The sequence below is a fragment of the Amblyraja radiata genome, chromosome 2 (genome assembly GCF_010909765.2).
Source record: "Amblyraja radiata isolate CabotCenter1 chromosome 2, sAmbRad1.1.pri, whole genome shotgun sequence".
Taxonomy (NCBI): domain Eukaryota; kingdom Metazoa; phylum Chordata; class Chondrichthyes; order Rajiformes; family Rajidae; genus Amblyraja; species Amblyraja radiata.
In genome coordinates this window covers 2,326,077-2,338,202 of record NC_045957.1, presented here as the reverse complement: position 1 = coordinate 2,338,202, position 12,126 = coordinate 2,326,077, and the positions used below count along the sequence as shown (strand labels likewise).

Here is a 12,126-nt window from a genome sequence, read left to right as displayed (position 1 = left end):
CCCCCACTCTCCCCTCCCCACTCTCCCCTCCCCCACTCTCCCCTCCCCCACTCTCCCCTTTCCCACTCCCCACTCTCCCCTCCCCCACTCTCCCCTCCCCACTCTCCCCTCCCCCACTCTCCTCTCCCCCACTCTCCCCTCCCCCACTCTCCCCTCCCCACTCTCCCCTCCCCCACCTCTCCCCTCCCCCACTCTCCCCTTTCCCACTCCCCACTCTCCCCTGCCCCACTCTCCCCTCCACCACTCCCCACTCTCCCCTCCCCCAACCCAACTCTCTCCCTCCCCACATTCCCCTCCCCCACTCTCCCCTCCCCCACTCTCCCCTCCCCCACTCTCCCCTCCCCCACTCTCCCCTCCCCCCCTCTCCCCTCCCCCTCTCTCCCCTCCCCCACTCTCCCCTCCCCCACTCTCCCCTCCCCCACTCTCCCCTCCCCCACTCTCCCCTCCCCCACTCTCCCCTCCCACACTCTCCCCTCCCCCACTCTCCCCTCCACCACTCTCCCCTCTCCCCTCCCCACTCTCTCCCCTCCCCACTCTCCCCTCTCCCCTCCCCACACTCTCCCCTCCCCACTCTCTCCCCTCCCCACTCTCTCCCACTCTCCCCACTCTCGTCTCCCCCACTGAGCGTGTGTCCCATGTCACGGACAGAGTGGAAGATGAGGCACGGTACGCCGGGGGTGGTGCTGCAGGAGGAGGAGGATGAGGAGGAGGAGGAGAGGAAAGCGGCTGAGCTCAGTGTTCAGGGCACGGTGGTGATCGAAGGCGTCGAGTACAAGATCGAGCGTGTGGACCGCAGCTTCCGGGACTCCCCGCCCACCGGGTACGTGTGTTCCTGTACACCCGTGTATGCCGCGTGTTCTATCACATGCCGCCTGACCCATGACACCACGTGTCCCCCCACTCCACATGTGTCCCCTCCACTCTGTGTGTGTCCCTCCACTCCGTGTGTGTTTCCCCCACTCCACGTGTCCCCGTTGCTCCATGTGTCCTGTGTGGCCGATGCTGAGCCTGTATTTGACGGTGACAGGACAGTGGAGGCAGATTTACTCTGGGTCTAATCCATGTGCTGTTTCCCCTCCCACTGCAATGTGCACACACGTCCCCCCAGTCAACCTGCCCCGCACTCTCATCTACCATCCCCGAGTCCCCCATTTTACCTTTTCCCTCTCTTCCCCTCCCCTTCCACTCACATCCCTATCTGCAGCTTTACATTTCACTCCTCCTCATCTCTCCCTTTTGTCTCCTTTTCACCTCCAGCCGTTGTCATTTATTCCACCCATCTGCTGATCCCCCACCTCACTGTATCCACCCGTCACTTGCCTGGTTTGTCCTGCCCCCCACCTCTCTTTCCCCGCCCGCCTGCCTGTATCAATGTGAAGAAACATTGTCGGTTAATTCCCACCACAGATGCTGCCTGACCCGCTGTCTCCCCCCACTTTGTTACTTGCACCACATTTGCTGCAGTTTTCTGTCTCTCTCCCCCTTCAGGACACTCACCCCCTACCCACCTTCTGTTCGCCCCCCACCATGACCCCATCCCCAGCTGTGGCTCTGCTGACTCAGCTTCCTCCCACCATACAGGGGCTGCCGCTCGGAACGAGCCGGGACCGGGGACGGGACGGTCAATGAGGAGCGGCCAAACTCAGGCACGGGGTGAGTGCACAGGTCACGCACGGCTCGTGCTCCCCACAGCTAACCACTGAGAACCAGTGCTGGCCAGAGTTGTCCCCAGAGCAGACCTGATGACCAGAGCTGACCTGTACTGACCAGACATGACCAGACTGACCTGCACAGACAATAGACAATAGGTGCAGGAGTAGGCCATTTGGTCCTTCGAGCCAGCACCGCCATTCAATGTGATCATGGCTGATCATCCCCAATCAGTACCCCGTTCCTGCCTTCCCCCCAAATCCCCTGACTCCGCTATTTTTAAGAGCCCTATCTAGCTCTCTCTTGAAAGCATCCAGAGAACCTGCCTCCACCGCCCTCTGAGGCAGAGAATTCCACAGACTCACCACTCTCTGTGAGAAATAGTGTTTCCTCCTCTCTGTTCTAAATGGCTTACTCCTTATTCTGTGGCCCCTGGTTCTGGTCTCCCCCAACATCGGGAACATGTTTCCTACCTCTAGCGTGTCCAAACCCTTAACAATCTTATATGTTTCAATGAGATACCCTCTCATCCTTCTAAACTCCAGAGTATACAAGCCCAACTGCTCCATTCTCTCAGCATATGACAGTCCCGCCATCCCGGGAATTAACCCTGTAAACCCATGCTGCACTTCCTCAATAGCAAGAATGTCCTTCCTCAAATTAGACTGACCAGTACTGACCAGACCAGGGCTTTCCAGTGCTGATCAAATCTTTTTTTTCCAAAATAGACTTTATTCAAGTAATAAATATATACAATACAGGAAGCATGCAAACATATTCATGCGACATTCTTGGAGGCTATACAAACATTAAATACTGTTTATACACATTACCCAAATTTCACAAATGTATCCCCCACCTTTGCCACTCACGTGGCTCACTGGCGTGGGATCCCATCCCTTATTTTGAGGGGCGTCTCCACCACACCCTGCCCCCCATGTCCAGCAACGGAAGATCCCTAGACTGTGGTCCTCCCCCACAGAGCCTTGGCATTGGCTGAACCAAGCTTCTGTCCGCTGAGCTGAACAGACTGACTGGACATGAGCAGTGCTGGCCAGAGATGACCAGAGATGATCACAGTTGGTCAGTGCTGAGCAGAGCCCAGTGTCCTGGGGTTGCCAGTAGTTGCCCCGGCCGATGTGTTGGGAACAGGTGGACGTTGTGACCCTTCCCTCCAGCATTGTGACGGACCCTGTCTCACGCAGCTTCTCCCCGGCATTCTCCGAGCCCCCGGCTCCAATCCGGACAGCCAAGGCCGAGCGGCGATACCAGGAGAAGCTCCGGATGCAGAGCCCCGATCTACCGGTGGCTCGGGACAAAGAGTTGTCTCCGGCAGAGAAACGGGCCATGGAGGCAGAGAAACGGGCCATGTGGAGAGCAGCGAGGTACGTGTCTGACCCAGGAACACCAACACCACCCCACACCCCCCCCCCCCCAACACAGGAACACCAACACCACCCACACCCCCACCCCCCCAACACAGGAACACCAACACCACCCACACCCCCACCCCCCCAACACAGGAACACCAACACCACCCCACACCCCCCCCCCCCCCAACACAGGAACACCAACACCACCCCCCACACCCCCCCCCCCCCTAACACAGGAACACCAACACCACCCACACCCCCCCCCCCCCCCAACACAGGAACACCAACACCACCCACACCCCCACCCCCCCAACAGGAACACCAACACCACCCCACACCCCCACCCCCCCAACACAGGAACACCAACACCACTCCACACCCCCCCCCCCAACACAGGAACACTAACCCCACCCCACACCCCCCCCCCCCAACACAGGAACACTAACCCCACCCCCACACCCCCCCCCAACACAATAACACCAACACCACCCCACACCCCCCCCCCAACACAGTAACACCAACACCACCCCACACCCCCCCCCCCCCCCAACACATTAACACCAACACCACCCCACACCCCCCCCCACACAGTAACACCAACACCACCCCCACACCCCCCCCCCCCCAACACAGGAACACCAACACCACCCCACACCCCCACCCCCCGCAACACAGGAACACCAACACCACTCCACACCCCCACCCCCCGCAACACAGGAACACCAACACCACCTCACACCCCCCCCAACACAGGAACACTAACACCACCCCCCACTAACACCCCCCCAACACAGGAACACAGGGAGGTACTGCAGATGCTGATTTAAATTGAAGGTGGATACAAAATGCTGGAGTAACTCAGTGGGACAGGCAACATCACTCCCACAGGGAGGTAGTTGTCTGACCCAGTGTGTGTGTGTGTGTGTGTGTGTGTGTGTGAGGGTGTGTTTGTGTGAGGGTGTGTTTGTGTGAGGGTGTGAGGGTGTGTGTGTGAGGGTGTGTTTGTGTGAGGGTGTGTTTGTGTGAGGGTGTGTTGGTGTGTGTGTGAGGGTGTGTGTGTGAGGGTGTGGGTGTGTGTGTGTGAGGGTGTGGGTGTGTGTGTGTGAGGGTGTGTGTGTGTGAGGGTGTGTTTGTGTTCGGGAGAGGGTTTGTGTGCGGTGTTTTTTGTGTGTTTGCTGGTGTGTATTGCGGTGTGGGTTTTTGGTGGTGTGCAGGGTGTGGGATGTGTGTGTTTGCGGGTTGTTTGTGTGCTAGTGTGGTGTGTGATGGGGTGTGTTTGTGTGCGGATGTGTGTGTGTGCGGGTGTTTTCTTGTGTGCCGGGTGTGTTGGTGTGTGTGTGCGGGTGTGTGTGTGCGGGTGTGGGTGTGTGTGTGTGGCGGGTGCTGTTTGTGTGCGGGTGTGTGGGGTGGATGCAGGTGTGGGTGTGTGCGGGTGTGTGGGTGTGTGCGGGTGTGTGCTTGTCTGCGGGTGCGTGTGTGTGTGTGGGTGTGTGTGGGTGTGGGTGTGTGTGCGGGTGTGGGTGTGTGTGCGGGTGTGTGTGTGTGTGAGGGTGTGTGTGAGCCGTCCCCCTGTGTGCGAACGTCAGCCAGTGAGAGTCAGATTGGTAGGTTATAGGGGTGGGTGCATTGTCTGGGCAGCTCTCTCTCTCTCTCTCTCTCTCTCTCTCTCTCTTTATTGCATCTAGCCAGTCTGGGGCTTGGCACGAAGCCCCCTCTCCCCCAGCCCCTCCTCCTCCTCACCCCCGCCACATCTCCATCCACTCCGCTTCACATTCTGTCTCTGCGTGTCTCTCACTGTCCTCTTTTGTCTGTCTTTGCTCCTCTCCCTCTCTCCCCCTTTATCCCCTCCATCTCCGTCCTCCCCTCCCTCCCTCCCTCCCTCCCTCCTCCCTCCCTCCCTCCCTCCCTCCCTCCCCCCTCCCTCCCTCCCTCCCTCCCTCCCTCCCTCCCCTCCCTCCCTCTCCTCCCTCCATCCCTCCCTCTCCTCCCTCTCTCCCTCCCTTCCTCCCTCACCTCCCTCCCTCCCTCCCTCTCCTCCCTCTCTCCCTCCCTCCCTCCTCCCACCCTCCCTCCTCCCTCTCCTCCCTCCATCCCTCCCTCTCCTCCCTCTCTCCCTCCCTTCCTCCTCTCCTCCTCCATCCCTCCCTCTCCTCCCTCTCTCCCTCCCTTCCTCCCTCCCTCACCTCCCTCCCTCTCTCCCTTTCTCTCTCTCTCCTTCCTCCTCTCTCTCCCTCCCTCCTTCCCTCTCCCCCCCCCCCTCTCTCCCTCTGCTGCTGCCCATGGCACAGACACCAGGCGCTGGAGGATGACCTCAGACACTATGAGCGTGACCGTGCGCGGCGGGTGAGACAGTGCAGCCAGCGGGCACCGCAGAGCCCTGCGCCCGTCCCCGCGCCCAGCCCCACCGCCAGCTTCAAGGTGTTGCCGCTGGCTCGGCCCCAGCTGCCCTGCAGCAACCTCAGGTGTGGTCGCTTACACTGCCGCATGCTGCACTCACCCCCTCCTGTACCCCCCCCCCCACACACACCCCCTGTACCCCTCCCCCATACACCTCCCCCATACACACCCCCTGTACCCCCCCCCCATACACACCCCCTGTACCCCTCCCCCACACACCCCCCTGTACCCCCCCCCATACACACCCCCTGTACCCCCCCCCATACACACCCCCTGTACCCCTCCCCCACACACGCCCCCTGTACCCCCCCCCCCCCATACACACCCCCTGTACCCCCCCCCCATACACACCCCCTGTACCCCCCCCCATACACACCCCCTGTACCCCCCCCCCATACACACCCCCTGTACCCCCCCCCCATACACACCCCCTGTACCCCCCCCCCATACACACCCCCTGTACCCCTCCCCCACACACGCCCCCTGTACCCCCCCCCCATACACACCCCCTGTACCCCCCCCCATACACACCCCCTGTACCCCTCCCCCACACACGCCCCCTGTACCCCCCCCCCCCATACACACCCCCTGTACCCCCCCCCCCATACACACCCCCTGTACCCCCCCCCATACACACCCCCTGTACCCCCCCCCCCATACACACCCCCTGTACCCCCCCCCATACACACCCCCTGTACCCCTCCCCCATACACACCCCCTTACCCCCCCCATACACACCCCCTGTACCCCCCCCATACACACCCCCTGTACCCCCCCCATACACACCCCCTGTACCCCCCCCCCCCCACACACACACACCCCTGTACCCCTCCCCATACACACCCCCTGTACCCCCCCCCATACACACCCCCTGTACCCCCCCCCGCCACACCACATCACACCCCATGTACCCCTCCCCATACCACACCCTGTACCCCCCCATACACACCCCCTGTACCCACCCCCCCCCACACACACCCCTGTACCCCTCCCCATACACACACCCCTGTACCCCCCCCCCCATACACACCCCCTGTACCCCCCCCCATACACACCCCCTGTACCCCCCCCCCCCCACACACACACACCCCTGTACCCCTCCCCATACACACACCCTGTACCCCCCCCATACACACCCCCTGTACCCCCCCCCCCCCACACACACCCCTGGTACCCCTCCCCATACACACACCCTGTACCCCCCCATACACACCCCCTGTACCCCCCCCCCCATACACACCCCCTGTACCCCCCCCCCCCCACACACACACCCCTGTACCCCCCCACACACACAGCCCTGTACCCCCCCCCCATACACACCCCCCGTACCCCTCCATACACCTCCCCCTGTACCCCCCCATACACCCCCCCCCTGTACACCTCCTCCTGTACCCCTCCCCCCCCGTACACCTTCCCCACCCCCCAATACCCATTGCTGCTGAGATCTCTGTCCCACCCGTGCAGCAATGTGGCTGCCTGCCACTACTGCACACTGTGCCTGCCCGCTCCTCTCTGCCCTGCCTGCCAACCCCCTGTAGCCTGTGCCCTCAGCGATGCTGCCACATACCCCCGCCCTGTGGGTGGTTGCGTGCATCACACCCCTGTGCTGACCTCGGGTGTGGAGTTGATGGCTGCCTGCTGTCCCCCCCCCCCCCCCCCCCCCCCATCGACCCTAACCCCCACGCTCTGCGTTACTGTGTGCCCCAGCCCTGGTGTCCTCTCACGGGCACTGCCCCCCGAGCCATGTGCCCACAGAGGTTGGGTACGGGGCTCCAGCACGGGGGGGACGGGGGGGACGGGGCTCCAGCACGGGGGGGACGGGGCTCCAGCACGGGGGGGACGGGGCTCCAGCACCGGGGGGACGGGGGTGACGGGGCTCCAGCACGGGGGGGGACGGAGCTCCAGCACGGGGGGGGACGGGGCTCCAGCACGGGGGGGACGGGGCTCCAGCACGGGGGGGACGGGGCTCCAGCACGGGGGGGGCGGGGCTCCAGCACGGGGGATGGGCGGGTTTCTGACATGATGCCGGTGCTCGGGGCTGAGCAAAGCTCAAAGCTGAGACACACGAGGGCTGGCGAGTGAGCTGGCGGTTTGGAGGTTGCTGGGACACGTTGATCCTGTCTCCACATGCTCTCACCACAGTCCTGTGAGGTGGGGCACGGGTTTGGGCTCTCCTCTCTTGCCAGTACTGTGTGGTTTTGTGCCCCTCACCTATCTGCCTGCCTGCCTGCCTGCCCGCCCTGCAGTGTGAGTGTGATGCTGATGCTACTGTGCCTGCTGCAGCTTTGCATCTTGTGCAACACACGGGCCGGTCACAGGGTCCCAGGGTGCCTGTGCTCCCCCGCGGGATGGGGCCAGTCTGAGGGGACCAGGGGGTAATGCCGGGGTGGGGGGGTGGCGTGAACTTGGCCCTGGGCTGTGATCTGTGACACAGTGTGGGGGGATGGGGAGACCCTGCAGGAGGGGGGTGGGAGTGCCGAGCCAGCGACACCCCGCTCCCCAGGCCCCTGCTGCTCTCACGCCTCCCTCTCTCCCTCCCTCAGGATGAAGTCTCTGGAACAGGACGCTCTCAGGGCACAGATGGTGATCGCCAAGTCAAAGGAGACGAGGAAACGCAGCCCTCTCGACCACCTCTCCGAGTCCCCCTCACCGGCCCCAACTCCCTCGCCCCCACCACTGGACGGTAGGTCAACCCCCCTCCTCCCCCGTCGTGGCTCACCCCCTCACCCCGCCCCCCTCACCCTCACCGGCCCCAACTCCCTCGCCCCCACCATTGGATGGTAGGTCAACCCCCCCCCCCGTCGTGGCTCACCCCCTCACCTCGCCCCCTCTCCGAGTCCCCCTCACCAGCCCCCGCTCCATCGCCCCCACCGCTGGACTGTAGGTCGCTCACCCCGCCCCCCCCCACCGGCCCCAACTCCTTCGCCCCCACCGCTGGACTGTTGGTCTCCCACCCCCGCCCCCCTCACCGGCCTCAACTTCCTCGCCCCCACCGCTGGACTGTAGGTCACCCCTCACCCCGCCGTGCCTCACCCACTCACTGGCCCCCGCACCATTGCCCCCACCGCTGGATTGCTGGGAGTCGGTCCCGCCTCGCTCCAGATCCCTTTGCCGCCCCCCTACCCCAACCTCAATGTTGGACGGTGGGTGAGCTACCCCCTTACCCCTCCCTGCCTACTGGCGCTGCCCCTCTCCTGACCTGGGACCTCCAGTTCCCTGAACCTGACTGGGGTTTCATTATCTCCCCCCTCCCTACCCTGGAGAAACCCTATCTTCATCCCCACCCCACCCTCACCCTGGGGAATGTACTGTGCCCCACCCTCTGCTCACCGTTACATGTCTGTCTACTGCTTGTGTTTCAGATCACAGCCCACGCAGTGTCACCTCCCCCGGGAGACTGGTGAGTACATGCGCGTACCCACCCACACCCTCTGCACCCTCCACCCCTCTCTCCTCTCCCACACACCGCAACCCTGCCTCTTCCACAACGTCCTTGCCCCGTTACCTGCTCTCTCCTCATTTACTCTCTTGTTCCCCGCTCTCTCTCCCCCCCCTCTCTCTCTCTCTCTCCCCCCCTCCCTCTCTCCTCCTCCTCCTCTCTCTCTCTCTCTCTCTATCTCCCCAGCATCTATGGGACCAATAAGGTTGTGGTAGTGAGGGATTTTAACTCGGAATGTCATTGTGCAAAAGTTTAGATGGGGTGGAATTTGTCAAATGTGTTCAGTAGAGTTGGCTCCAGTAATATGTTGAGGGACCCTACATGGGAGAGGGCAAGGCTTGATCTATTATTGGGAAGAGGCAAGTGGATGAAGTGTTTGTTGTTGAGCTTTTTTGGACCAGTGACCAGTTCTATTAGTTATGGATAAATCAGGCCAAGCCAACTTTGAAGACAGGAACTTGCACAAGTTGATTGGAGTAGGTTGTTTGAAGGAATAGGAACGTCAGGAGAATGTAGGAAGGAGCTGCGGATGCTGGTTTAAATGGAAGATAGACACAAAAACCTGGAGTAACACAGCAATGGGACAGGCCTGAACCTACCTGATCTCCCGGTTGCTGGACACTTTAATCCCCCTTCCCATTCCCACACAGACCTTTTTGTCCTCGGTCTCCTCCATTGTCAGAGTGAGGCTAAATAAACGCAAATTGGAGGAACAGCATCTCATATTTCGCTTGGGCAGCTGACAGCCCAGTGGTATGAATATTGATTTCTCTCACTTCAGGTAGGCCCGGGCATTCCCTCTCTCTCTATCCCTCCCCCACCCAAGTCGCACTAGCTTCTCATAATCACCGTACAAACAGCTAACAATGGCCTGTTTCCATTAACATCCTTACTTTTTTGCATATCTTTCATTCATTGTTCTTTATCTCTCGACATCACCAACTATATCTCTCGTTTCCCTTATCCCTAACCAGTCTGTAGAAGGATCTCAACCCGAAACGTCACCCATTCTTTCTCTCCAGAGATGCTGCCTGTCCCGCTGAGTTACTCCAGCTTTTTGTGTCAATGTCAGGAACGTGGGATGTTTTTAAAAGTGTGTGGGTAAGAGTCCAGGACATGCATGTCCCTGTTAGAGTGAACGGCATGGCATGTGAATGTAAGGATGATGAGAGAACTTGGTCAAGATTTAGGAGGAGGCATGTGACAGGTATAGGCAGCTGGGGTCAAGTGTATCCTGGAGGAATTGTAGCAAACTGGAAAAGGAATTCAGGAGGGCAAAAGGAGAGCAGGAGATAGCTCTGGCTTAGAGCATTAAGGACAATCCCAAATACGCACAAAAAGGGAAAAGGGTTACTGGAGAGAGAGTGGGACCTCTCAGGAATCAAAGTGGTTACCTCTGCGTGGAGCCACAGGAGATGGGCAAGGTCCTCAATGAATATTTCTCCTCTGTATTTACCGAGGAGAAAGACAGAGGAACGGAGAAACTTGGGGCAGTCAATGGAAATGTCTTGAGAGCCGTCAGTGTTACAGTCGACGAGGTGCTCAAGGTACTGTCGTGTATGAAGGTAGACAAATCTCCAGGGCCTGATCAGTTATATCCGAGGACACTATAGGAAGCTAGAGAAAAAAATGCAGATGCCCTGGATGAGATTTACAAGTCGTCATTAAATACGGGTGAGGAGCTGGAGGGTGGCAAATGTTGTGCCTCTATTCAAGAAGGGCTACTGGGAAATGTCTGGGTACTACAGGCCAGTGAGCCAGACATCTGTGGTCGGAAATCCAGTCTCCCCTCTCCCACCCATTCCCCAGTCTCCCCTCTCACCCCCCCCCCCCCAACCAATTCTCCCCTCTCCTCCCTCCCTCCCTCCCCCAGTCTCCCCTGTGTCCCCTGTCCCCTTCCTCTCCCCCCCCATTGCCAGTGCTGTGTATACCGTGTTGCTGTACACGGCCTAGTGCTGAAGTTCTGCTGTCTATTACACTGTGTGCTCATGTGTAGTTCCGTGTATACTCATGAACACACACCTGCTGAGTGTGTGTGTGAGAATGCACCTGCGTTTGTGTGTGCACAGACCAGAGCACATATATCATATACACACCTGGCTGCACACATGTACAGAGACCTGTCTGCGTGTGCATGCAGGCCTGTGTGGGCATCCGTTCCCGTGTCTGCTTGTGCTCACGCGGGTGCCCATGCCTGTGTGCATACATACATGATGTAGACATATGTGTGTGTGCATACGTGCATTTGCCTGTGCACGCAGGTGCGTGTGTACAGGCGTGTGTACCCGTCTAACCTCTTGTCCCCACAGAGTTTCTGTCCTGTTCTCACTCGTCTTTACTGTACCCGCAGTCCTGGTCAGAAAAGAAGTTTGATTACCGCCAGTTTGCAGCTATCCCATCATCCAAACCGGTGTACGAGATCCAGGTACCGCTGCATGCTGTGTGCCTCTCAGTGCCAGCGTGGTGGTCCCCAGTCCCTGCCCCTGTCCATATCCCATCGCCAGTCCCTGCCCCATCCACTTCCCTGTCCCCTGCCCCACCCCCATCCCCAATCCCCATCCGCATCACCCATCTACTGCCCCACCCCATCCCACCACCCCCAACCCCCAAATCCCCACCCCCAACCCCCAAATCCCCACCCCCATCCCCCCAATCCCCACCCCCATCCCCCATCCCCAACCCCCCCAATCCCAATCCCCATCCCCATCCCCCCAATCCCCATCCCCATCCCCCCAATCCCCATCCCCCCAATCCCCATCCCCATCCCAATCCCCATCCCCCATCCTCATCCCCATCCCCACCCCCATCCCCCACCCCCATCCCCATCCCGTGCCGGCCCCCGTGCCCCTGCCGTGCATCATCTGCTGTGCTGTGTTGCGGGCCGGCTGTAGCTGGGCTGGGTGAGCATGCAGTGGGCTTGGGTTCAGGGCCTTGCTGACGTGCTGCTGTGGTGGGCATGTGCTTGTTGGTGTTGTGTTGCTGGGTCCTGCGGCTTCAGCGGCCGTGTGTGGGAGTGTGGATCAGGTTGAGACGTGGCTGAGATCTCACACCTTCTGTCCAGCCAGCCATAGACACAGGCACTCTGTAGTGGCTTACAGTTCTGGACACTCACTCTTGCCTCAGGAACCTCTCCGGTTTTTATACAACACAGAAACAGGCCCATTGGCCCACCTTGTCTATTCCCACCACCTTGGTATACTGGGCTTGTACCAAGCCTGCATTTGCTCCATATCCCTCTAAACCCTTCCTCTCTGTTTGTCTGTGCAA

At 60.3% G+C, this 12,126-nt stretch overlaps 1 protein-coding gene across 4 annotated transcripts in view; it reads left to right on the top strand.

The window, feature by feature from the left end:
- scrib (scribble planar cell polarity protein) overlaps positions 1-12,126 on the top strand; it is a 151,958-nt gene that overhangs the window by 132,723 nt on the left and 7,109 nt on the right. For all 4 annotated transcript variants that reach the window (XM_033040594.1, XM_033040586.1, XM_033040567.1 and 1 more), the window contains 7 exons: positions 649-820; positions 1,582-1,653; positions 2,856-3,035; positions 5,312-5,485; positions 7,964-8,103; positions 8,783-8,820; positions 11,210-11,284. In XM_033040594.1, coding sequence (XP_032896485.1) covers positions 649-820; positions 1,582-1,653; positions 2,856-3,035; positions 5,312-5,485; positions 7,964-8,103; positions 8,783-8,820; positions 11,210-11,284 — 851 coding nt within the window. The remainder of the gene's footprint in view (positions 1-648; positions 821-1,581; positions 1,654-2,855; positions 3,036-5,311; positions 5,486-7,963; positions 8,104-8,782; positions 8,821-11,209; positions 11,285-12,126) is intronic.